The sequence below is a fragment of the Polypterus senegalus genome, chromosome 17, assembly GCF_016835505.1.
Source record: "Polypterus senegalus isolate Bchr_013 chromosome 17, ASM1683550v1, whole genome shotgun sequence".
Taxonomy (NCBI): Eukaryota; Metazoa; Chordata; class Cladistia; order Polypteriformes; family Polypteridae; genus Polypterus; species Polypterus senegalus.
The window spans coordinates 96,551,284-96,578,585 of NC_053170.1; the positions used below are offsets into that span (position 1 = coordinate 96,551,284).

General features: G+C 45.2%; 2 protein-coding genes across 2 annotated transcripts in view; both read right to left on the minus strand.

Moving 5' to 3' along the window:
- Nucleotides 1–4,902, minus strand: part of LOC120517217 (ficolin-2-like) — a 6,844-nt gene extending 1,942 nt beyond the window's left edge. Inside the window, exons 1-4 of the mRNA XM_039739385.1 lie at nucleotides 4,795–4,902; nucleotides 2,722–2,835; nucleotides 938–973; nucleotides 251–378 (exon numbers count right to left, since the gene is read on the minus strand). Of these exons, the coding sequence (XP_039595319.1) occupies nucleotides 251–378; nucleotides 938–973; nucleotides 2,722–2,835; nucleotides 4,795–4,876 (360 nt within the window). The 5' untranslated portion in view covers nucleotides 4,877–4,902. The remainder of the gene's footprint in view (nucleotides 1–250; nucleotides 379–937; nucleotides 974–2,721; nucleotides 2,836–4,794) is intronic.
- A 2,718-nt stretch (nucleotides 4,903–7,620) lies between these two features.
- LOC120517359 (ficolin-1-like) lies at nucleotides 7,621–26,232 on the minus strand. The gene is made up of 8 exons (XM_039739623.1): nucleotides 25,992–26,232; nucleotides 22,301–22,414; nucleotides 18,712–18,756; nucleotides 17,783–17,827; nucleotides 13,859–13,986; nucleotides 13,318–13,447; nucleotides 8,179–8,313; nucleotides 7,621–8,092 (listed from the first exon to the last, which is right to left on the minus strand). Exons 1-8 carry the CDS (start codon nucleotides 26,065–26,067, stop codon nucleotides 7,845–7,847), a joined length of 921 nt encoding a protein of 306 aa, XP_039595557.1. The 5' UTR covers nucleotides 26,068–26,232; the 3' UTR covers nucleotides 7,621–7,844.
- Nucleotides 26,233–27,302: the final 1,070 nt, after the last annotated feature.

Below are 27,302 nucleotides of genomic sequence, written 5' to 3' on the forward strand. Positions count from 1 at the left end.
GTTTACTCCTCAAATATCCATCCTCATATCTGAGTATACGAGAAAGTCCAGAGGAGACCACTCCCGATTTTTTTATTTCATATAATTGAACATTTGTGAAGCTACAAAATCTAAGAATTTTACAGAAGGTGCTGAGATCTTTTAGAGACCAAAGGGAAATGTTGAGAATGGAGAGACGATTTTAGCCACCACACTCCATGGATCCTGGAGAAGTTTTGGTTCTTTGGTTTGACGTTCTCTTTCTACTTACTGTCCAGCCCCCTCCATCGGTGTCCATGTCACAGAAGACACTCAGGGGCTTCCCTTTAATGGTGTACACGGTGTACCATCCACTCAGGACGTTGCCCATGTCCAGGAGTTGCTTACAGTTTAGAGCTCCTGCATCCGACAAAGAAAAATGAGACGGTTAGTCGACATGTTGAAGGACGTGGATGGTGGAGAGGAATGTGATGGAAAGGTCCAGCTGATGTGACAGTGAACCTGAGGGGGCACTCTTGAGCAGCCCTCAAACCCAAATAAACCCAAGGAGGCCAAATTAGATAACAGAAGGTGGTTCATTATTTCAAAACAATACGGCAAAGCCCACAGGAGGCAATAATGTTAATAGAGAGAGAAACAAAGCCGGGGAGGATTTCAGTCTTTTAAAAAGCAGATGGAGGATGGGTGTGGCGTGGTCTTGAAGAGACGGATGGAAAAGGAACTTTGGAAAAGTTGTAGAATGAAGGAAAGTCAAGGGTAGTAGTCAGGGATGGAGCTCAAGAGGAAGGGACAGGACCAAGAATAAGGAGGGAGGAAGGTAAGAAGGCATTGAAAGGAATGAAAAATGGTGAAACAACAGGACCGGATGGACTACCAGCAGAACTTCTGAATGAAAGTCATCAGTGCTCGCTAGTGACGCAACAGACCACAGGGAAGAAGATTTGCAGTTCAAACTCACCTGACTGCTGGTGCTCTCCAGGTTCTCCCTTTTGTCCTGTGTCAAGAGATAAACATGTCATTAGAGAATTTTGGGACAAGAGGGGACAACGGGTTTTCAGAATGATCGGTTTAGAAGAAAAATGCTAATGTGGTATGTCGACTCCCTGCTTTATTAAGCCCAGGTAGACTCCGCCCCCTGTCAACCCCCACTCATATTTCTAAAAAACTTCCACAGACTCTTAAACTCGTCCAGCCCCTTTGACTCCAGGCTTTCAACTCAGCCAACCCATAATCCCCCAAGCTAGCTGGCTGGGCAGTTTCTCTTTTTTAATGATTTGAGGGTGGCAGGGCCTGGACTTAATGTAATTGGTATTTTTTTTTAACATTTGCATGGTATATACACCGGGGGGGTAATAATAATTATTGTAAAAGTGGAATAAGAATTGTAATATTATTGCACTGTCTTCATAACAGGAGTAAAAAACAAAAAAAAATGGGTGATGCTTACAAAAACACATCTGACACACAGACACGTACGCTAACTGATCAAACACACGTTTGTTCAGTTTGTGCAAAAATTTGTAGTGATGCATTTTATTATGGCAAACGTTTGTGATGCACCATCTGTGGGAATGACAAATGCAATGCACTTTACTACTCCATGCCTTACACGATACGCTCCAGTAGAAGGTGCACTGCAAACACTAAGGCTGAGGTCTACTTTGATTTTTTTTATTATATTTCCAGATGGGTTGAAATCTAGATACACAGATTTAAATCAATGTTTGAATAAACATCACTTTTGTTGAATAAAAAAATTAAAAATGAATAAAAACAGCTGCACCTGTTCTTGCAAAAAAATTGACATGAAATTATGTAAAAAAAAAAAAAACACTTATTTTGCTATGAGCTGAATATATGAATATTGTCATTCCAACAGACGGTGCATGACACACATTAACACATCTGTTATGAATCCCATTCCAAATGGCGTATAACAGAGACCTGCATCAGTTGTTCCAACAGATGGCGCAGCACAAACCTTTGTAACAATGCATTTTATTGGTGAAGATGTTTGTGATGCGCCATTTGTTGGAATAACAAATGCAATGCACTTTACTACTCCATGCATTACACGATACACTCCAGTAGAAGGTGCACTGCAAACGCAAAGGCTGAGGTCTACTTTGATTGTTGAGATTTCAACCCATCTAGAAAAAGATATGTAGTAAATCAATATTTGAATAAATATTTCTTTTGTTGAATAAACAATTAAAAATGAATAAAAAACAGTTGCACCTGTTCTTGCAAAAAAAAATTGACATGAAATTATGTAAAAAAAAATTAATTTTGCTGTGAGCTGAATATATGAATATTGTCATTCCAACAGACGGTGCATGACACACATTAACACATCTGTTATGAATCCCATTCCAAATGGCGTATAACAGAGACCTGCATCAGTTGTTCCAACAGATGGTGCAGCACAAATATTTGTTGCAATGCATTTTATTGGTGCAGATGTTTGTGATGCGCCATTTGTTGGAATGACAGAAACATACCTACCAGACGGACACTCAGCCAGACACACAGACACTTATCCTCCTATTAAGGTGTAGTCAGCTTATACTTAGTCAAGTAAAGACAAAGTGCAGCTTTCCTAATGTTTTAGAAAAAAATTAACTGGGCTTGTGGACTGATTTCATTGTTTATTTCTGGATAAAATTTGTTGGTGTGCTCATACGTCAGATGTTAAACAAATAAACTTAAGATGAAAAGACACTGAATAGCGAGTTGTCTTACCTTTCTGGCCGGGTTCGCCGGAATCCCCTTTGCTGCCTTGGGCCCCGGGGTGCCCTGGACATCCCTGCAGGACCGTCAGCCTGTCCTTCTCAGTGAGTCCAATGACCTGCACGTCTGAAAATCCAAACATCAGGACAGGATCAGTGCGCTCCGTCACTTGAGCCCATTGTGTTTCGCTCGGTTCCACTTTGTTATTCTGTAACGCCAGCCGAGATGAAGCCAGAGAGGCGCTTCAGTCCAGGAAGATTTGATTGATGGGTTTAAACATGGAGTGGCCGTAGAAAAATCCACCTGTCAGCTGGACCCCCTCCCTACAGTTCTGGTCAAAGCCTGCCTCCTCTCTCTGGTCCCCCTTATCTCTGCTATAATCCACTCTTCTCTCACTACTGGTGCTGTTCCTTCATCTTTTAAAACTGCTGCAGTAATCCCATTACTGAAAAAACATGCAGCAGATATAGTGGCTATTCAACTTCATTCTCATTTATCTCAAAAAAAAAAAATGTATATGAAAAGTTCCTGTCTGGTTTTCACTCCCTCCACGGTACAGAAACGGCACTTGTTAAAATGACTAACGAGCTCCTTATGGCAGCTGATTCTAGTTTAATTCCTATTCTCATCCTCCTTGATCTGAGTGCGGCCATTGTCACTATTTGTCACACCACACTCCTTAATAGATTATCTTCGATTGGCATTGCCCACACTCCACTAGACTGGTTCAGATCCTACCTCTCAGGCCGCACTCAGTTTGTTCAGCTTCAAACTTTCACATCCCAACCCACCGCTGTTACTTCAGGTGGGCTCTGTCCTGGGTCCCCTCCTCTTCATTCTTTACCTCCTTCCCCTTGGCAGTATCTTTCGTAAACCTCACATTAGCTGCCACTGTTATTCTGATGACCCCCAGCTCTATCTCACTAGCAAACCTCCTGCTTCCTCTCCACCCTCCTCACTTACTTATTGCACAGCACAAATCAGATCCTGGTTTTCTTCAGTTAAATAACGAGTGACAGCACTGAGGTTCTCCTCATTGGTACAAAATCAACATTATCCAAAGCTGATCGTTTTTTCCTTTGTTATTGATAATTCCTCTGTCTGCCCTTCCCCACAGGTGCCACCCTTGACAGTATTTTATCTTTTCAGCCCCCGGTCTGCAGATTTCCACTTGCGTAACATTCATTGTATTCGCCCCACACCACTGCTATCCTCGTTCACAGCCTTGTCACTTCTCGTCTCGATTATTGCAATTGCCTTTCATATCTATGTATATAGTATATAGTGCCTTTCATATCTATGTATCCATCTCTGTACCTAATATATTGTATATTTCATATCTATCTATTATATAGTGCCTTTCATATCTATGTACTGAATATATAGTTCATTTCATAGCTATCTATGTATTATATAGTGCCTTTCATTCTATCTATCCATTGTTTTGTGTATTTCATATCTCTCTATTGTAGATGTCATAATGGGTGGACAGACATCTTGTCTGGGATGAGGACAACACCACCTTACCCGGCTGCAAGGCCATAATGGATGGACTGCATAAATGGAGGCTCAGCCTGACCAGAATGATGGTAGGTTCCTACCGCAGTCAGGGTGGTCATATAATAGATGGACTGGGGGAGACTGGTTTATGGGGACAATTTATCCTCCACGTCAAAAGATGGCAGTGCTACTCTGGTACAGTCCCAGTTTGGACTCCCCCAGGGTTCCATGGGACATGTAGTTCAGACCTGGTGGGGTCCATGGATGCTACTGGGAAAAGTTCTCCCTCCTATAAAGGAGCATCTGCATGACCCGTCATGCTGTGTCGTGACATTAGAATGACTCCTGGGTCCAACCTAAAAGGAGCCGTCCTGCCTCACTCGAGAGGAAGAGGACGACACTCGGTGTGAAGGTGGAAGGCGACAGAAAGGCGTGGGAGTTACTGGCTCATTCACGGTGGACGGACCTAAAAGCATTCATTGGCTTCTCTCCACAACTCTTGCATGAAGTCAACACAATCGCAGCAGGTGTCCCTGTGTTCAAATGTCACTAAACAGGTCACTGGTGTCAATGTTGGCCTCTTACCTGGGCAGGTGCTCCCGGCGGTGGTCCAGCCATGCAGATATGAGGCCACTAAAAACACGGCTGTGCTCAGCAGAAATCCCATCCTGGCGCTGGTAGTGTGAAGCGTCTCTGCGCATTTGGGCCAACACCTCGTATTTATATGTGTGACGCCAACACTCCAGAGGGTGAGTCGTTTCTTTCAGATTTACCTTATTTGTTCAACACTTGAAAAGAAAAATCTGAGGTAGCCACTATAAATAACTTGGAGAATTGCTTTCTCAAAGCTCACAAATTCCTTCATTTTATGCCCTTGAAAGGAAACTGACGGTGGTCCCCGGACAACATGCAATGCTGTGGCGGACCCCTTTTTACTTTTACTCCTTGCCGATTGAACTGGGTTTGTTCTTGCATTCCCCCCACCTTTTTTTTTTTTTGCATTTTTCTCTATGCTCACAGAAGTGAAACCTGGAAGATTTTGTTTCTGGAGTGTATGGAATAGAAAATATATAAATAAATGAGCTCCTCTGCAAATGGCTTATACTCTGGCCAATCATCAGTAAGCCACCTTAATAAAAGGATAAGAATCTGTGCATCCGTCTGCTGCGTTTCTGTCTTTCCAACAGATGGTGCATAGCTTTTACGAATCCGATACCAAATGACATACAACAGAGACACATGCATTGCATGTCACTCCAACAGATGGCACATCACAAACAGTTATAGTAATTAAATGCATCGTAGTGTGGCGCAGTGGGTAGCGCTGCTGCCTCGCAGTTAGGGTGACCCATCTGGGTTCGCTTCCCGGGTCCTCCCTGTGTGGAGTCTGCATGTTCTCCCAGTGTCTGTGTGGGTTTCCTCCCACAGTCCAAAGACATGCAGGTCAGGTGCATTGGTGATCCTAAATTGTCTCTACTGTGTGCTTGGCGCCCTGCCCAGGGTTTGTTTCCTGCCTTGCGCCCTGTGTTGGCTCCAGCAGACCCCCTGTGACCCTGTAGTTAGGATATAGCGGGTTGGAGAATGACTGACTGACGAAATGCATCGTGTTTGTCATTCCAACAGCTGGCACATCACAAACATTTACAGAAGATTAAATGCATTGTGTTTGTCATTCCAACAGCTGGCACACCACAAACATTTACAGAAGATTAAATGCATTGTGTTTGTCATTCCAACAGCTGGCACACCACAAACATTTACAGAAGATTAAATGCATTGTGTTTGTCATTCCAACAGCTGGCACTAGCCTCTTTGCGTTTCTGCCACTCGCGCATGGGGATGCGGATGTACAGTTTGTGCTATTTTACATTACAGCGAGTAATTCGCCTTATTAAAAAATAGTAAAACGGAATAATTTGAAAGTAAATGAATGTTTCATGTTACGTTCAAATTATTTGTTGCGTAATATGATTTTGTTCTGTTTGAATTTGAAATTTGAAAAACTTTTTAAACTTACACTTTTACTGTTAAACTTCAGTAAAAACAATTTTTTAATTTACATTTTCGGCAAAAATCGCATTGAATTTTGATTCCGTGTTTGGAGTTTCATCGTGACAACACAACGTAGAACTTCCCGTGAGTGAATTTTGTTTCTTTCTCTCTATTAAGTAAACCGACTTTTTCGAATGTTTGTCCCTGTGATTTTTTTTAATCGTCATAGCAAAAACTATTCTAACAGGAAACGGTTAACGTTTTAATACGAATGGCATATCAAGATCTCCTTTGGTGTCTCATGTCATTAGTGAAGATGGACTACATTACCTTTCTTGGATACGTCCTTCTTTCTACAGTAATTGGGCCGGTGGAAGACCTTACCGTGTTAGCGGTAGTAGATATTCTACGCTGATATTGTAAGCTGATGTTTTCATCTTCCTCACCATCACCACCAACTGGGTCAGCAGAGTCTATTGAGACGCATTTAACCAATTTGCCGTGTAACCGATTGACGTTTTTGGTGTTAATTTGTTTAACTTCCTCGTTTCTCGGTGCTAGGATTGCCTGTGTACTCATTTCTGTTGATAAACCTTCAGGATGAAATTCTTCAATAAGATTTGGACAGAATAAGTCTTCTTTTATTGGGAACTTAAAGTGAGGAAAACGTTAAAATGCATAAAACGCTAAGAACACAGGAACCGAGTCTGACAAAAGCATTCACACCAATGAGAGGCGAGAGGACCACAGGTGTGGGGCGTGAGCCGGAAATGGTGGAGAGGAGGGCGGGACTCGAAAAAATCTCTTGAAAAAAGTCTCATCTCGTCGCAGGATTTTTTTATATAACAGAAATATTTTTTTGCACAGACGTTCAGTTTGCCACCATTACTATAATAGTATAGTAGCAGAAAAGTGTACCGCTAACAGTTGGTGGGGGCGTGGAAAGTGGGTGGAGTCAAAAGAGACACAGCGGACAGGGGCCTCAGAATGTCTCAAGTCGCTGAATCTGTCCAAAGCCTTAAACTGTCCTGACTGCAGCTGGACTCTGTTAGAAGAATTAGGCGGGCAGGACTGGCGAGCTTTGTTGGGCTGGGTGGCCCGACTGTTCTAATGTGTCTGCGTAACACGCGCCCGACCGTTTTTGAACTTCTCTCTCCATTCGTGGTAGAATGCCGTCCGCCTATTGTGCGGATCTTAACCCTCGGCACACCTTCAGCCCATGAAGAGCAGACCACCGCTCGCTGCTCTACTCGGGCGCCAACAAGGGACGGCCAAAGCTTTACCACGGTGACCACCAACAGGCCATGTATCCCCACGTGAGCCAGGAAAACCGTATGGTGAGAAAAAACAAAAATGATCCAAAAACTGGGACAGTCATCGACTTTACTTACATGAAGAAATCGGATTTACTTCTAAGGGTTAAGTCAACTGCCATGTTTATTTAACAGAATATGAAGTATTGGGTGGCATACAAAACTTAATGAAGCACAGGGACAGGATTGAGTGGTCTTCTCATGTGGACCATGAACATGTAGAAGCAACAGCAGGTGTGGGGGGGCAGTGGACATCTTTCTCGAGTCACTTCAAGTCCCCCCGTATGTCACGTGTTGGGTTCTTTTTTTTTTTTAGAAAGCGTATGGACCTTACCGCGGCCTAAATTTCATCTCGGTGCTTTTGTACGAATAGTGATGCCCTTTGCCCGAATGCCAGTTGACTCCGTTGGCATAGCTCTCGTGTTGCCCTCGCAGGTAGAGGCCGTTCAGATTGCAGGAGTGACATTCTCCGTACCACCAGCCACCTTTGTACGCTTCGGAGCAGTTGCAGGCGCACTTGTCGTTATCCTGGTCCTTGGTGGAGAACAGCAGGTTGTTGTGGCCAGTGAAGGAGTCGCCTGAGGTGGAAGGAGAAAGCGACGTGTGAAAAACGGAGAGGAGGAGAACTCCAAATAATAAGATCAAATGGAAGCCATCGCCCTACCTGCAGAGCCGTCCGTAAAGCCACCCACAGTTAGTCGATACTTTTCCTCCTCGCCAAGGATTTGAAATCCGTTGAATTTGGCAAAAGTTGCAGCATGGTCAAAGTCCTGGAAATCTACTCGGAGTTCAAATGAACCTATGGAATCAAAAAAAAAGGAAATATGGAAACAAAAAAAAATCACCAGCCCTGTAAGATCTGAACATATTTTAAAGCAGGGACACTTAGCGGCTGCAGCCGGTGGCACTTTGGGATGCCAGTCCATACCAAAGGTTTCTCTTCTACGCGCAGCGTCATCAGATTTGACGGGCACCTCGCAGCCCAACCAGAGTCAAAGTCCCGCCCAATTGTACAAAACCAAGCCCAACATGGGTTAGTCCACTGCATGGCAGCAAAGGAGACGGGCCGAACCACAGCCTGCAATGGGTGGGACGTGGGCCGGGAAACACTCACAGGCTGCCAGGGTTTTCACTCCAATGACATTTGAAAGCCCACCTAATGACCCTGCCGACTTGTCCTCTGTTATCCGAGTCCTTTAACCCTATTCGGTGTCTCTGGGTGGGGTCCCGTTTGAACTTTTTGCCCGCGGTTCGTGAGGGATGGGTGGGGTGGTTTTCCGAATCCTGGCTTTACAGGTTTAGGGGTTTGAGCGGCCGCATGCGTCTGGTCGACCCGTCCCAGAATCCTAACCCTAAGCAGAGTGCCCTAACCAGGCGTTTTCGTGATGTTGGCGTGTCACGTGACTGATCTCCTAGGTATTGCGGGCTGCAGGAAATCACCACTCAAGTACACCTTCCTACTACCCTCCCAAGTGGCAAACGGCACTCCTCTGATGGGCCAATTGGTCCTTAATTTGCATGAGGGGCGTGGCCAGAGAGTTCAATTGTGACAGTCGTGTTCTCCAAACAGAGCAAGCACCTTTGAATGGATCTCTTTAATTAACAAGGATGAGCGACAGAAAGAAAAAATGGATGACGAGAGCCCATTTGGCTACATGGGTTGCGCTTTCGTATCTTTCCAGGGGGAAGGGCTGTGTCCGCGTAAATCTGCGGAAGGGAACAAGTTGAAAGGTCACATCTACGCTGAACAAGAATGTTAGGAGATGCAACGCTTTAGCCGAGCCGACGGCGGGGGGGATTTGGGCACACCAGCTTCCCAAACCCGACACAAACGCAAGTTCTGCACCACAACAACAGATCTATGCAGTGGTAAAGTCTTCCCAATCGTTTACAACAAGCACAATGATAAGCACTTTGTCGTCTTTCATCTTCTCTCTCTCTCTCTCTTTCCGCCTCCTCCTTCCTCCAACAAGCTTCATCCCTCTTCTTCGCGACTCAGGCTCCCGGAATGAAGGCAGAGGGCTTCTTTTATCCTGTACCCGGAAGTACTTTTGGTGGCCAGTTAGCGTGGTCTCGAAGCCCGATGAATTACAGCTGGCCAATCCCCCGCAGCACCCTGGGAACCTAACAGGGCTGCGGCGAACTCCAACTCCCATGAAGCCCCAACGTGCTGTAGTGCCATCTAGCGCTCCGGGGGAGGTAATGCACGGTGTATGTTCTCTCTCCCCCCATCCCGCCAGTCCCTCCAGTACGAAGGCGTCCAAGCCGAGTAAAGACCCTGGCCGTCCAGCACACTGTGTATCGGTTGTGTCGCCGAAACTCTACAACAAAAACATTGAATGGGCTCGACCGACAAAGACAACGCTGCGTCATTTACGGTCTTTCTTGTTCGGCGTAAACCGAACCTTTTAACTTTTTTAATTGTATTGTTTGGGTTTTGCGGCATAATATCTTTTTAGCAACACACAATTTAAAAAACCTTAACGTCCTGGTAAAAGACAACACATTTTGTTCACCCAGGACTTCAAACAAATAAGCTACCAAATACATAAAACGTTTTTAACCGTTTAATGGTATAACGTACGCTAGCTGTGCTACCCATCGATGGTGGGTTAAAATTGAAGTTATCACCGTAGTCCTCAAAAAAAAGGACAAGTGACAATGACGTGGAGAGAACACGTAGACGACACACGCGGCACGACTCAAGCTGCACGTCTGCCAGGCGTTCGATCGGCCAGCAAACAACTGAAAGTACGATTTCTACGCCGAGACCCAGGGGCTTCGTTAATAAAGCTTGCGTACGCCCAAGAGGCGGCTCGAAATGTCCGGATTTATAAAAGAAAACCTGAGGCGAGAGCTTGCATATATTTACGACAACTCTGACCCGTGTGTGTGTGTGTGTGTGTAACATTTCAAAGAAACTGCCATATGGGGACATCCTCGATCAAGCTGGGAAATGCAGCCAGAGCAGCTAAATGATGACTCACGCGTATAACAAATCACCGAGCTGTTATCATACAGTAAGTAGCCGTCCTCCATGGCTCCGCCCACATAGTAGAGAAGCAGGACAGTGAGGAGGGCCCCGCCCACTTTCCCCTCCCCTCAGTCTGCAGCCTCTGTCTTGGATTAGTGCGGAAATATCCCTCCTGCAAGCGAACTATGATACAGAGGTCGCAAAATCAACCAGAATGTTCAAGAAAATTCTAGGAAAAACACCCGATCTAAATCCGTTAAGTAGTTCTCTCATTCGGTAGCTAAGTGGAGGTAAGATACGCCCTGAGGCTGGCGAGTGAGTGAGGAGGGCACCGTCCCCCTCCCCTCGGCCCGCTGCGTGTCTTTCAGATTCACACAAATAAATCAATGCCACAGCAGAACTCTGATACTTAGCGTGATGAGAGAAGTCAAAAGACCCATTGTCCACAGAAACCTGTGAAGCAGCGAAAAATCCACGTTATATATACTGCTCAAAAGAATTAAAGGAACACTTTTTAATCAGAGTATAGCATAAAGTCAATGAAACTTATGGGCTATTAATCTGGTCAGTTAAGTAGCAGAGGGGGTTGTTAATCAGTTTCAGCTGCTGTGGTGTTAATGAAATTAACAACAGATGCACTAGAGGGGCAACAATGAGATGACCCCCAAAACAGGAATGGTTTAACAGGTGGAGGCCACTGACATTTTTCCCTCCTCATCTTTTCTGACTGTTTCTTCACTAGTTTTGCATTTGGCTACAGTCAGTGTCACTACTGGTAGCATGAGGCGATACCTGGACCCTACAGAGCTGGCACAGGTAGTCCAACTTCTCCAGGATGGCACATCAATACGTGTCATTGCCAGAAGGTTTGCTGTGTCTCCCTGCACAGTCTCAAGGGCATGGAGGAGATTCTAGGAGACAAGCAGTTATTCTAGGAGAGCTGGAGAGGGCCATAGAAGGTCCATAACCCATCAGAAGGACCAGTATCTGCTCCTTTGGGCAAGGAGGAACAGGATGAGCACTGCCAGAGCCCTACAAAATGACCTCCAGCAGGCCACTGGTGTGAACGTCTCTGACAAAACAATCAGAAACAGACTTCATGAGGGTGGCCTGAAGGCCCAACATCCTCTAGTGAGCCCTGTGCTCACTGCCCTGCACCATGGAGCTTGATTGGCATTCGCTATAGAATACCAGAATTATCAGGTCCACCACTGGCGTCCTGTGCTTTTTACAGATGAGAGCAGGTTCATCCTGAGCACATGTGACAGACGTGAAAGGGTCAGGAGAAGCCGTGGAGAATGTTATGCTGCCTGTAACATCGTTCAGCATGACCGGTTTGGTGGTGGGTCAGAGATAGTCTGGAGAGGCATATCCATGGGTGGACGCACAGACCTCTATAGGCTAGACAACGGCACTTTGACTGCCATTAGATATTGGGATGAAATCCTTGGACCCATTGTCAGACCCTAAGCTGGTGCAGTGGGTCCTGAATTCCTCCTGGTGCACGTCAATGCCCGGCCTCATGTGGCGAGAGTATGCAGGCAGTTCCTGGAGGATCAAGGATTTGATACCTTTGACTGGCCCCCACACTCACCTGACATAAATCCAAGAGAACACCTCTGGGACATTATGTTTTGGTCCATCCAATGCCACCAGGTTGCACCTCAGTCTATCCAGGAGCTCAGTGATGCCCTGGTCCAGATCTGGTAGGAGATCCCCCAGGACACCATCATTCATCTCATTAGGAGCATGTGGTGGCCATACAAACTACTGAATACGATTTTGAGTAGCTGCAATGAAATTTCAGCAAAGTGGACAAGACTGCCACATCATTTTTTCACTTTGATTTTCGGGGTGTCTTTGAATTCAGCCCTCTGTAGGTTGATAATTTTCATTTCCATCAAACGATGTGGCATCCTTTCATTCCTAGCACATTACCCAGTCTATATCAGTATAGATATCCAGCAGGATTTTTCCCCATCGAGATCTGATTTGTTTTCATAGTGTTCCTTTAATTTTTTTGAGCAGTTTATATAGTAGGATATGGCTGGCCGTTAATCCCGACCAATACCCCCAGGCGGAGCCCTTCTTGCAACATAGAGGTGCCCCGAGTCCCAGCAGGGCATCATGGACAGTGGAGGTTTACATCACAGCCCTGCTGGATACCATGGGGGCCTCCAGGGGACACTGCAGGGAGGAGCAGGGACTGCTACTTTCCCTATAACCCGGACGTACATCCCAGTCATGGGAGCAATAGAAATGATGTACTTCCTGGATGAAGAAGAAGAGTTTTCACCTGACCCGGAAGTGCTGGATAATCACATGGACTGAGGGATCAGAAGCACTTCTGGGTCCAGGAATATAAAGGACTGTGAGAGATCCCAGACGGGCGAGCTGAGTCGGGTGGCAGGGTGACAACGCGTCTGGGAGAGAAGGATTTGTTATTGTAGTGATTATTGATTTGTGTATTGATTTAAATGAGTATAATGGAGCGGAGGGTGCTTTGTGCACTTTATTATTGTAATAAAAATAATTATTGGACTTTAATCTGATGTCTTAGCTGAGGGTTCTAGGGGACGACGTCGCCCCCTATCTGTCACTATATATATATATATATATATATATATATAGAGCTAGAGAGAGAGACACTGGATGGCCTGCCTGCCCACTGAAGACAGTTTGGTCGGGGGGCCCACCAGCAGTCCTGGTGCCAGGGGACTTGAGCACACCAGTTGAGCACTAAGGGTTAAGGCGCTCGTGTCTATAATTGAGGGCGAGACCTGCCACAGACTTGGAAGGTGTGACAGTAGACGTTTGCATGAAGCCTACCTGTGGAGGTCAAGGTGTGGAGGTTGTCATTGCCCAGCCAGAACTCAGAAAGCCTGTTGCCGAAGCCCCTTTTATATTCGATCCAGCTACGGAAGAAGTCCACCGAGCCATCCATTCGTCTCTGAAACACCTTCAATACAAAACATAAAATGGGTGATCCCAGTATGCCAGCTCCTTTGTGAACGCCCTTAGACTAATAAAGAGGACAACTACTCGAGATGGTGTATGTGCCCCCAACTAAGATGAGAGGAGAATCCCAGGACACTATACACAGAGGTATACCCCAGTTAGGGTGGTCCACACCCGTTATCCCAGCAGTGGTGGATCTACATTTTATAGGGGGCCCTTCATAACCAGCAATGAGGTTTGGGTAACCACTGTTACCTTCTTCAATGGATTCCACAACAGATCACACCTTAAACTTTGCTGTTTTGGATCATCTCACAAGTCCAAGTCATTAGTGTGAATAACAATTTCCTATTCTTTATAGGTTCGGAGTGGGGGGATGAAAATGAAAGTGGTTTCTGGGACCCCAACTTACGATCCAGCCTCCGCCATCGGTGTCCATGTCACAGAAGACACTAAGGGGCTTCCCGTTCCGTGGGTACACGGTGTACCAGCCGCTCAGCGTGTTCCCGAGGTCCAGCAGCTGCTTGCAGTCCTGCGCCCCTGCATCACAAGCACACAAAAGGCTGAGTCAGCTCAAATAGAGGAGACAACCTGGACTTACGGAGTCCTCATGTGTGCCTAATCAGAAATTACAAAACGTTAACAGCAACTGAAAGATGAAATTGTCCAATAAAATCCAGCATCATAATCTGCTCCTAATCCTTTTCATACCTTCTCCATGTTTCATAAATTGATTTACTTCCTCAGTATTTCACACATGAAGTATTGTTTTCATGGGAAAAAAAATCAACTTTCAGTTATCAGGGGAAAAAACTCACTTTGAGACAATGTTCAGAGCATTGTGTGCAATTTTGTATCCGTTGTAATAGAAGACATGGATTGGCGGTTACCCCAACTTCAAATAATGAATGATTCCCATGGATGGATGGATGGGCGCCCCCAGCTAGAATGGTGGCTGTTCCCTTTCCCAATCAGGATAATATTAAGGAAGGGCCATGTGGATGACAAGCTTCCTTCAGGTAGGACTTCCATGTGCACACCTGCAGGGCTGCATGGGAACTGTAATTGGGAATTGCCATACCTCGATACAGATTTGTCAGGCCTTCTCCCACATAAACCTAAAGGACATCTGCGCTTCACGTTTTATTTGCCGTCCAGGTATGAGCCCGGGTTTGGCCGATTCCTCCTGAAGTGCTCGTAGTTTTCCCTACAATTTGACACTCTTCCTCTGGTGCCGTTCCTTGAACTTTTTTTTTTTTCTTCCCTCCTCCCGGCCACTGCACCGCCCCCCTTTTTGTACGGTCAGCCCCTCCCCGGTTAGATCCTATTGGCCCGCCGAGTCAGGTGGTCCTTTGATTTCTAACACCTGTTCAGTTTTTGTCCTTCTGCAATGAAGGAGAATGTGCAACCCGCCGACGACACCGGCCACACACGACAGTTGTTAACAAACTCGCCTGTTAGCGGCGGACCACCTGAATCACCCTTTTCTCCTGTTTATGAAAAAAAATTAAAAATAAATGGATTTTTTTTTTTTTCTTGTGAACAATTTTTCATTTTGTTGCTATTTTCAAAGAAGAGAAAATAAAAAATGACCAGAAATAAAAAACAGAATCTGATCAATTCTGCAAATTCTAAATTCTGTAGTGCCCCTGTAATGTCACCCTAGAGCCCTCACCGTCCTCCTCCTCCTATCAAAACCCGCCAGGTGGCAGCAGACAGTCATTCACTGTCACGTCGGGGACAACAGAGGGTGGCAGTAGTGCTGATCGTGTATGGCTGTGCTTGACGGATGGCATCCCATCACCAATCTGGTGGATTTTTGAGTCCTGGGGGTCTTTTGCAGCCTAGGGGTGGGCACCTTGCGTTAATCACATAGCCATCCTTTTTTGGAAAAACGAATTTTTTTTCTATTACACAGTGTCACGAACTGTCATGGGTGTCCGACGATGACGCAGAGCCTCGCGCAAATGAATTGTTGGTATCGGCGCTAGTGAGGGTGCGCAGTCCTCAACCACAACGCTTCACTTCCTGTCAGGAAACCCATGCAGACACGGGGAGAACCTGGGAAGCGAACCTGGGTCTACCCACTGCGCCACCGCGCTGCCCTAACTCAATAATGTGTAATTACACACGTGGACAAAACTGTTGGTACCCTTCAGTCAATGAAAGAAAAACTCAAAATGGTCACAGAAATAACTTTAATCTGACAAAAGTAATAATAAATAAAAATTCTATGAAATTTAACCAATGAAAGTCAGACATTGATTTTCAACCATGCTTCAACAGAATTATTTAAAAAAATAAACTCATGAAACAGGCCTGGACAAACATGATGGTACCCCTAACTTAATATTTTGTTGCACAACCTTTTGAGGCAATCACTGCAATCAAACGATTCCTGTAACTGTCAATGAGACGTCTGCACTTCTCAGCAGGTATTTTGGCCCACTCCTCATGAGCAAACTGCTCCAGTTGTCTCAGGTTTGAAGGGTGCCTTTTCCAGACGGCATGTTTCAGCTCTTTCCAAAGATGCTCAATAGGATTGAGGTCAGGGCTCATAGAAGGCCACTTTAGAATAGTCCAATGTTTTCCTCTTAGCCATTCTTGGGTGTTTTTAGCTGTGTGTTTTGGGTCATTGTCCTGTTGCAAGACCCATGACCTGTGACTGAGACCAAGCTTTCTGACACTGGCCAGCACATTTCTCTCTAGAATCCCTTGATAGTCTTGAGATTTCATTGTACCCTGCACAGATTCAAGACACCCTGTGCCAGATGCAGCAAAGCAGCCCCAGAACATAACAGAGCCTCCTCCATGTTTCACAGAAGGGACAGTGTTCTTTTCTTGATATGCTTCATTTTTCCGTCTGTGAACATAGAGCTGATGTGCCTTGGCAAAAAGTTCAATTTTTGTCTCATCTGTCCATAGGACATTCTCCCAGAATCTTTGTGGCTTGTCCACATGTAGTTTGGCAAATTCCAGTCTGGCTTTTTTATGATTTGTTTTCAACAATGGTGTCCTCCTTGGTCGTCTCCCATGAAGTCCACTTTGGCTCAAACAACGACGGATGGTGCGATCTGACACTGATGTTCCTTGAGCTTGAAGTTCACCTTGGATCGAAGTTTTTCTGGGCTCTTTTGTTACCATTCGTATCATCCGTCTCTTTGATTTGTCATCAATTTTCCTCCTGCGGCCACGTCCAGGGAGGTTGGCTACAGTCCCATGGATCTTAAATTTCTGAATAATATGTGCAACTGTAGTCACAGGAACATCAAGCTGCTTCGAGATGGTCTTATAGCCTTTACCTTTGACATGCTTGTCTATAATTTTCTTTCTAATCTCCTGAGACAACTCTTTCCTTCGCTTCCTCTGGTCCATGTTGAGTGTGGTACACACCATGTCACCAAACAACACAGTGACTACCTGGAGCCCTATATATAGGTCCACTGACTGATTACAAGATTGTAGACACACCTTGGATTAACATGTCCCTTTGGTCACATTATTTTCAGTCTTTTCTAGGGGTACCATCATTTTTGTCCAGGCCTGTTTCATGAGTTTATTTTTTATTAATTCTGTTGAAGCATGGTTGAAAATCAATGTCTGACTTTCATTGGTTAAATTTCATAGAATTTTTATTTATTATTACTTTTGTCAGATTAAAGTTATTTCTGTGACCATTTTGAGTTTTTCTTTCATTGACTGAAGGGTACCAACAATTTTGTCCACGTGTGTAAATAAAACAAAGTCTTCATAATTATTGTATTTTATTCAAGAACAATATAAGGCCTGCAAAACTGAAAAAAGTAAACTCGTAGGTCATTTTTTCTCACTCCTTAAAAAATACAAAATGAACTATAGTTCAAAATTGAAATGGTGAACTCTGAACGTGAATGTATTCATTTTACTCTGTGTGAACTAAACTTTGAGCGAGTTCTTGGGACGTGTGAACTCACACAACACTGTTGTAGCCTTGCTGGGTTCCCATGAGGGCCACCAGAAGGAACTGTGGGATTTTTGGTGGGGTCCCTACACCATTGGGCTCCAACCTCACCCAGAAGTCACCCTGAAGCACTGCTTGCCTCACACGGACGAGTCAGAGTCGGGAGGAAGGTGGGCAACGCTTGTGAGGAGGAGTGGAGGAGGCAGTGACCAGTGAGAGAAGGAAGAAAAGAGCTGTGCTATAACAGTGCTTTATTGTACTTGTGGCTGGGGTGGTGGGAAACGCTTGTCAGAAGACATTTCCCACAATAGAAGACTCTTTTAAACTTTTGTGTCTGAGCCTGCTGGTGTTTGGAGAGGCGGAGCGCCCCCTGGCGTCCACCCCAAATATACAAACCGTTAAGTCCTTGGGGTCCTGCAACTCCTGGCTCTCCTTTAGCACCTGAAAAAAAGAAAAAAAGGATGGAAGAGACTCTCATAAAGAACCACACAGGAACTCCAGGAATCTGGCAGCAATTCACGCCCAGCCCTTCTTCTGACAACCAGGCTCCTCCTACTCAGGTCTGTCGCGTAGCAACGCTTGTTGTGCAGTAGTCATGTGACAGAGAAGCGGGATTGTGATTCACTTAAGGATTTGCTTTCTTGCAACTGCCTGGAGTTTTGTTTCATTCTTTTGGAGTTTGAATTCCATTTGCTAATTTTGTCCTCCATTTTTTTCTAACCTCCTTCCGTAACTTGCCCTTTGTCAACTTTAGCTTCATTGTTGGGCGAGTTTTCTGTTAGCTTACATCTTAGTGCCAACCATGGCCATGGGAGGATCGCCTTCCAGGTATCACTTGACGTATGTTATGCCACTCCGGGACAAGAGGGAGCGCCGTCACTAACGGTATTCAGCCAATGAGGACAATGGAGACAGAGTAGCTCCGCCCCTTCCAGTCAAGACAGTATAAAAAGTCAGACATCCCTGGAAAGAGGTGTCCCATTTTGGACCTGAGCAGCCAAGGGTTCAGAGCCTTTAGAAAAGCCAGACCCATGGACTTCGGAGTCCCAAGGGGGTGAATACTCGGGCGACTGCCTGTCCTTTATTTTGTAGCGTAAACGTGAGTCTGTTTATTTGCTTTAATTTTTTTTTTTTTTTTTGCCTGACTTTGAGACTCATTCCCCTTTGTCACTCGTTCACAACGTCCACTATTTTCTATCTAATATCACAAAAAAAACCCCATGTGACAAATGAGGAGGAAAAATTTCCAAAATGACACCTCGACTTTTTACGCACACACAGGGTTTGCCGAACACAAAACAGAAAAATAAACTAAACTCCGTCACCTTGAGGTCCAGCCTTTCCAATTGGTCCTTGATCTCCTTTTACACCTGAAAGGAAGAAAAAAAAAAAAGAATTTAATACAAAAGAAAAGGGAAACGTCTGCCTGCTGTTTATTTTTTTGTCATTGCTTCAGTCACCCCATCAGTGGCATGGATGTCCGCAACCAGTAAAAGGTAAGAAGCACTTGAAACAGAATACTTATCTTTCTACTATTAAAAAAATCTAATCTTGGAAGGTTCGAGACGAGACGCGACTTTCGCAGAGAGACACTTTCACGTCCCGTGAGACGAGTCTTTGTGCCAAGAGATTTAACCACGGAAATAAAAGACAAATAGTCGATGACAAAGTAGAACGTCGTAAAGAATTAAAAAATGTTGGCGTGATAAACATGCAGAGCAGGTTAGAGATAATGGAAGTAGGAAAATTTGAAAGTCTCAAAAAACTGATAGTAAAGATCACATTAGCGCAAACAAACGGAAATTATTACTCAGTGAAATAACGGAACGGCGAAAATAGAGCGAATATATTGTTCAGATTTAAAGTTGGAGACTTGTAGATCGTCTAATTCGTGTTGCCATCAGTGTTTCTTCCCAACAAAGAGGCGTATCATCGAGAATTAAAAGATGTGTTGTTTTGGTGAAAACGAAATCCCGCGAGAGAAAATGTCAAGCCCCGCGAGACAAGAGCTTAAGCAAAGAGATTTGGAAAAGTTCTGCCCACATAACCACGCACACAGTTCAATTATCTCTCATTTGTGTGATTGCTACTGTCAGACACAGTTCGTGTAGAGAGCGAAAGAAACGAAATTCACTCGCGGGCAGTTATATGTTGCGTTGTCACGATGGAAGTCCAAACACGGAAGCAAAATTCAATGTGATATTGACGAAAAGGTAAAAGCGAAAATCGATCGAATATATGGATATAGCCTAGGTGATATGACAGAAGTGCGCCGTACGAGATGCAGATTATGCGGCACCGCAGCAGCTGATCGAGCAAAGAGGAGGTAAAAAAAAAAAACCAAAAAACTGTATTTGTTTCCCATTGTATCACCGTTTAAGAGGGGGTTTCGGAGGGGCGACTGCGTCTCCTTGGGGTGTGTTCAGCCCCCCTCTTCACAATGCGAGCGGCAGAGACACGAAGTGGCTGGTGTGTAGCACAGTCAGCCCCCTAGTTTTCCCTAAAAATGAGTACATTCTTAATCTGTTCTAGTTATCCAACAGGATCCTTTCCACGTCTGTTCGAAGTGAAAGCACGTTTCGTTAGCTGTCCTGCGCTCCAACTAGCTCCAACACTTCCCACAATGTCCACTAGAGGGGGACATACTGCCAAACCCAGGCTAGAACAAGGGCAAACGCAGGATGCCTATGAATTAAAAAGACTTCTTTTCTCAAATAAAAGAAGCTCCATGGAGCACAAGAGGCAAAAAAGGAGTTTCCAAACACAAAATGTAAGAAGCCAGCCCCAATACAGAATCCAGACTGGAAGTGAAAAATCCAGTAAGCCGCACAGGCAGAGCAAAACACAGGCACTCAGCCACATTCCCAGCGCATTTGAAATGAACCACCAGGAACTGTGGGAGACCCTCCGGGTGGGTATAGACGGTGATTGACAGGTGGGACCGCCCACAAATCACATGGAACGTAACACAGGCCAAGAAAATACAACAGACAGTTAACAAAAGGTAACATTCACAAAAACAAAAAAGTTCAGCGATGAACACAAGGATGTGAACACCAGTCAGGAGAGGAACCCCTGGCTGAAATATCACATCCTGAAACGGCACCAACATCATGCCGCTGCGGTTCTGCAATTTCAAAATCTATTGACGCTTGAACGTTGACCTCCCCTATGGACTAAAGTGCCATCCCATATTGGCACCAGCCTGGCAGCACGTCTCAGCGATCTGCTACCATTTGATTTATACCCCCAACGTTGTGCCAGAATGGACCTCACCTGCCCATTTCTGTTGGCGTGTCTCAAGGACGCATTTACACCGTCAAGAGCCGCTACCCAGCAGTCAGCGTTTATGGGTCATCTGTAAGTGTGTCTTTAGTTGGAGTTTTACTTGACAACCTTTGCAGATGAAGAAAACAAGTCAATCGACGCTTGTGACTTGAAGGTTTCCATGTTTGTTGGATTAATTATTGAAAATAAAACCATAAAGTATAGCACAGCAAAATTACCAGAATGGTACAACGGTAAACCCATCTGTCTCAATCATGTCGTGAATTTAGGACCCTCCAATATGCTGGAACGCACGTCCCCCTTTCTATGGGGGCCTTGTTGCCTTTGTTCACCGTACATTCTACCCCTTACATCCCTCAGTCTTTGGGGGTCTTGTGACCTTTGATCCCTGGACATTCTTACATCCCTCAGTCTTTAGGGGTCTTGTTACCTTTGATCCCCGGACATTCTTACGTCCCTCAGTCTTTGGGGGTCTTGTGACCTTTGATCCCCAGACATTCTTACATCCCTCAGTCTTTGGGGGTCTTGTTACCTTTGATCACTGGATATTCAGTGCCTTATATTTGTCCTCCTTGATGGTTTGTGCTGCCTTTGTTCGATCAGACTTTCCGCCCTCTTGTGGACACCACATGACGTTACTCTCAGGGACAGAGGCCAGACGTTTTGTCGTTTTACATAGAGAGAGATTTAGAAGCATTTTTCTATATTTTCCATCTATTTCTTGGGCAGAGTGGTGACTCTGAGGTGAGGGATCGGCACTGCTAATCGGAAGGTTGCCTGTTCAAATCCCATAAATGCCAGGAAAGGCTCTACTCCATTGGGCCCCTGAACGAGACCCATGACCTGCAATTGCTCCATCCTGATGTTAACCTACAAGGAGGTCCTCCAACTTGCAGGGAAAACTTGGGGGTCTGTTGGCACTCCAGCCACCATAATAAACCTCACACTGTTCCATCTGAACTCGTGTGGTGCCCAGGTGTCAGTCACCCGTCGCACAGCTGCACTCGGGTCCTAATCTCAGACATCCTGAGGTGGTCTGTCATGTGGTGGTTGCGGCAATGCGCTGTACCAGCGTGTGCTCCTGACCCCACTCTCTCTCTCTTTCTATTTCTTTTAGCTATTAAAGTTGCAGAAGCTGCTTGTGGTGGGATTTCTCAGTACCAATGGCTGACAGACATAACTATTGGCTTGTGCTTTGGTAGTCTGATTCATCAAAGCTGGAGCGGTCGATAGAATGTCGACTTATAAACCCTTCAGCTGGTGGCATCACAGGACTCTGGTGACTTCCGGATCTCTTTCCTTGGCAAACATGCCACTCATCATGGCAACAAAACCTATTACAGTGGCACACATGGCGAAAGCAGAACAGCATGATGGCAGAACAAAAACATAAAGAAAACAATTATATAAACCTTCGTGAACCACAACAGTTGGGATGCACACCGCCAAATGTACTCATAAAAGGAGCAATTTAATTGAAACACAAAAGGACACGGGGAGAACAAGCACACTTCTCACACCCACACAAAGAGACCAGGCAGAACATGAACCACCCCTCCCCCCCCGAACTGTCAAACAGCAGTGCTGATCACTGGACCACCCTGAAGGGTCACTGAGCTGCCATACCTGGCATCCCGGGGGCACCTGGCTCTCCTTTACTGCCTTGGACTCCAGGATGACCGGGACAGCCTTGCAAGATGGCAACTTTGTCCTTATCATTGAGACCCAATAATTTCAGTTCTGCAAAAAGATAGAATAAAAAAAAGCGCATTAAGATACAAGAAGAAAAAGCTGGAAACAAGGAGGAGTCCTGGGCTGGTGGTCCAATCCATCACGTCAATTCGCTTTATGGCCGCCCCGAGTTATTTTGCCTCCTACTGACCACATTTTTATTTAATCAACTGTATTGCTAATTGCTAAACCGCTTGTGGGGACGTTCACTATGGGACAACACTGGAGAACATCGAAATAACCAACGTGCACCATGCACTGCGTGTACAGTTCAGCATGGCGCCCACAACCGGTCCCTGTCCATATTGTAGGAATAACAAAGCAATGATGCGGCAGCTCATTAGGGTAAAAAAATGTGAAATAAAGTCGCAAGGGTCGGAGCTGAAAATTGAACACCAGTGTGACCCTGATTTAAATCACTCTAAAAGTTCAAATTCACAATGCAGAAATACAGAAATGTATGTGCCGTATCTGGAATGGTGTCCGCTATGTAAAGGCGCTATATTAGGCACTTCCCAGACTTACTTTAGTCTAACAGTTGCCATTATTTATACAACTGGAGCTCCAGCACGTGAGCGAGGCTGACTTACACATCTTAACTTTAATAAATTTGAACTCCAATCAGCCAAAGACCCTCCACATCCAATAACAGCACAGAAATCTGCTCACCACTCGCTCTTCTAAGTGCTCGAGAAGAAGTGCAGGCTGGGATAGATGGGAATTTCTTCCCAGGACAGGAGACCAGAATGGAAGAACTGATGAGCTGGCCGGCTGGACAAGGAAACAGCCGGAATAACAGAATTGTTTGGACCAACGAAGCCGGGAGCAACAGCCAACATACGGCAGTGGTCCTCTTGTTGTGTCCCATTTGGACACCCACAGGGATGCTGGAGTCTGGAAGTGCAACCCCGTCTGGGTCCCTGGTTACCGGTAAGAGGATGCTGTCGGTGATGGACCTCCCTGCTTTCCATATGACCCGGAAGTGCTTCCAAGAAGAGATGCTATGGCACTGGAAGCGTTCCCAGGACTGGCTTGAAAAGGAGCCTGTCACGTCACATTGGGGACCCACAGTTAGGAGGCAGCGGGTGACACTCTTGGAGGGAGGAAGGAAGGAGGAAGAACTTAAGCTGTATTGGGTATTGTGTCTGATCCTTGAATGGTGTTGGCTATTATGGTGTACGTGGTTTGGTGCTCAGTTGTGCCACCTGGTGGTTACACTGTCTATAAAAAACATATGATATTGTAAAATGGTATTAAAAAAGAAAAACACACATTTTATATATGTTACTAGTACATGTAATTACAGTTGATTATCACCGTTACAAAGTAGGGTAGGCTGGCTCCCTCTGCTGGTGTACAAGGGTCTTACCTTACCCGGCCAGGAGGCTGCTGTTCTGGGTTAATGGGTGTCCTGGCATATGCTAAGTGTGCCAGTGCTCCTCTGGCGTTCCTCCAGTTGGGGCTCCTGCAAGGGTTTATGGGAACTGTAGTTTGGGAGGCCAGCTATGTTGAGTTGCCAGGAGAGGACTCTCCTCTTTGTTTCATGGTTTCTTTTTCCTGACCCCAGACGTGCATCCTGGCTGCACTTCCCTGGCGGCATAAAAGCAGCTGCTCCACCTCAGCCAGGGAGTTGGGAGTCGGGAGAGGTGGAGGACATCGGGAGGACGTGGAGGAGAAAAAGAGTGAAAAAGGGAACAAAACGTATTGTCGGAATAAGCCTGTGTGAAGATCCTTCTTTAAAATAAATAAATAATAAAATACTCATTTGATCCCGGGGCTGCTGTTTGTCTGGGGTTTGGGGAACTCTGCTAAGCCCCCCCTAGTGGCCGAATATGTAATAAATAAAATTGTGATAAGAAACTCTTTGATGAGGTGACATTTCTATTGACTTTTTAAATGCTCCATGTTTCGAATGAGTTAACCAAGTCTCTGAACACTCCTGCCTGTTACACCTTGCAGATATTTTTTTACTTGTTTAATAAAGTTGTAAGAGAAAACTTCTTATATTTACATATGTGTAGCACCTTATAGTCAATGTCATATAGTGCCTTTCATTATCCGTTTGTTTGTGAGGAGAAAGTTATAAAGAGCTTCTGTAAAAAAAAAAAAACAAATTTCCTCCTGGGGTCAAATAAAGTTCTGTCTATTTACAGTATATACGGTGGTCTAAGCCAGATTTGATAGAGTCCCAAAGAAAAGTGGATCCACCAACGGGACCACCCCGTTTAAAATTATTTTCAAAAACAAAAGAGGCGGGTGCTCGAGGGAGCAGCAACAGAAATAAAGGCAAATGCCTTGAAAATAAATCGGGGTCAGGCTTTTTTTGGGCTCCACTCGGGTCCAAATAAAGCAACACAGGCCTTTTGGGGAACATCTGCTTTTATACTGTCTGAGCTGGAAGGGGCGGGGCTTCTCGGCCTCAATCGCCCTCATTGGACGTCTTCTCTGCGCAGAAACTAAAGGTGCAGGGACGGGATAACCATTAAGATAAATTGGTTGTTGGGACAGGGGGGCACCATGGAAATTCTCCATTGCCAGATTTACAATGGACCACACGGTGCAAAACTGCAAATATTACAGCTGAACCAGGTTCCACAAGAAGGGGCACCCATATTAAATGAAAAAATGATATTCATATAGACACAATAATAAAAAATAATAGAGGCTAATGATAAATAATAATTTTAGGAACACAAAAAAAATATTTATATATGAATTAGATAGATATGGGGGCCCCCAAAAATCTTTTAAGTGTTTAGGGCCTTTAAAGGTCTTAATCTGGCCTTGAAAAGGAGACAAGCCTGTTATCTACAGCGCCCCCTCTTGTCCTAGTGGGGTACTGGAAGGTGATCCTCCAATGCACACGTGTGACAACACTCACATTTACTTACGCGCATGTAATGAAGGCTGTAGTCCTGTCTGTGTCAGTTTATTTGGATTTAGGAGGAATTACTTTAATATCCCGTAAGTTAACACACTTTTATGGCTTTAGTTAAACACCTAGTAACCCATTGATGTCCCCTGTAATGGAGCCTTCGTCCGGTTGTGGGTTGGGATGAATGAAAGAAAACGATCGCCATATAAAGGAACCACATACAGTTTGTCTCCGCTTACCTGTCCGTATACAAGAAGTGATCCCGATTTTTAAAATTAGAAGACAAGGAAGGTGTAACTGATCTGCTCGCTTACTTCCCTTGTCCACAGCGCTGTGTGGGTGATTTGAGGGGGGTCCGGACTATCTGTGGTCATAAAAGATTCTGGGCATCTTTTGAAAAAGACCAGGGTGGACCCTGTTGTCCAGGCTATATTGCCCACCCCAGCCTAGTCATTCTGACCCCCATCATCCCTTGTCTCTAACTGGCACGCCGCTGTCTCTCTCACCAGCTAACAGCTAATGCGCGGTGAGCGTACTGGTGCAATAATGGCTGCCATCGCATCATCCAGGTGGGTGCCACACATTAGTGCTGGTTGAAGTGGTTCCACTCTGTCTATGTAAAGCACTTCAAGTAGCGAGAAAAGGGCTATATAAATGTAATTAATCATTAATATTATTAATATTTAAGCTGAGTGGTCATACTGTACTTACCAGGACAGGAATTTTCTGCTGCAAGTAGATGAACAAAAATGACAAAAAACACAGCTGCGCCTTCTGAATGGAGCATCTCGTAAATTCAATCCTTTTCACAGAAGTGTGGGGCGATTCCTCTGCGTGTGCTGCCCTCGAAACCACAAAAAACTAAAAGTCCACGCTGGGGGGCTTTCTGTTGTGAGGACTTGCACTTTATTCTGCCCAGTGTTTGCCAAGAGCCACGATGATGAAATGTTTAAATATTGACGCCTCTGCCTGCAAGAACGTGCCTTTGATAAGAGTGGGCGTCCACATACTGGAAATGCAGTGGGGGGGGGATGGGGGGTGTGGTGGTGGTCTTCAGCGGCTTAGATAAAGAAGCAACATCAGAAGCCACTGTTGGGATTGTTGACTAAGTGAGCAGCACAAACTGTGGCCCAAAGCAGAACCTTCTTCTTGAGGGCCCTGGCACCCCCAAACGCTCCAATCTGCATCAACTACATCAGTACCTCTCATAACAGCTTTAATTTGAACAATAAATACACATCACAAACTTACCTACAACGTTTTACTGTCCAAAAAAAAAAAAAAGTGGGGGGTCCGAGTGGACACCGATGACAGCCAAGCTGCTCCTACGTTCTAGTATGTTCTAGTGCCAAGGGTGGCATCAAGTATGTTGTGATGAGCTCAGGTTTTGAAAACCCTCACCCAGCTGATGCAACTGTAAAAGGGTTTTGGGGGGTGGGGGGGTGGAGAGAGTTGAATTGCTGCAACCTGGTGGGCAATCCATAGATTTGGACTTTAATGGTATTTAATGAGGGTGGCACGGTGGCGCAGTGGGTAGCACTGCTGCCTCACAGTTAGGAGGCCCAGGTACGCTTCCCGGGTCCTCCCTGCGTGGAGTTTGCATGTTCTCCCCGTGTCTGCGTGGGTTTCCTCCCACAGTCCAAAGACAGGCAGGTTAGGTGCATTGGCGATTCGAAATTATCCCTAGTGTGTGCTTGGTGTGTGTGCCCTGAGGTGGGCTGGCACCCTGCCCGGTGTTTGTTCCCTGCCATGCACCCTGTGTTGGCTGGGATTTGCTCCAGCAGACCCCTGTGACCCTGTGGTTAGGATATAGCGGGTTGGATAATGTATGGATGGATGGTATTTAATGGTGATAATAAGCTGATTTGTTTCCTTATAAATGAAGGCCAGATTAGTAATAGTAGTATCTTTTTTACTTCATATAGCAAACAGTATCACTTGTGACAACAACCATTTTAATACTACTACTACTATTCATCATCATATAAAATACATACAACTACCTACTACTGCTAATAATCA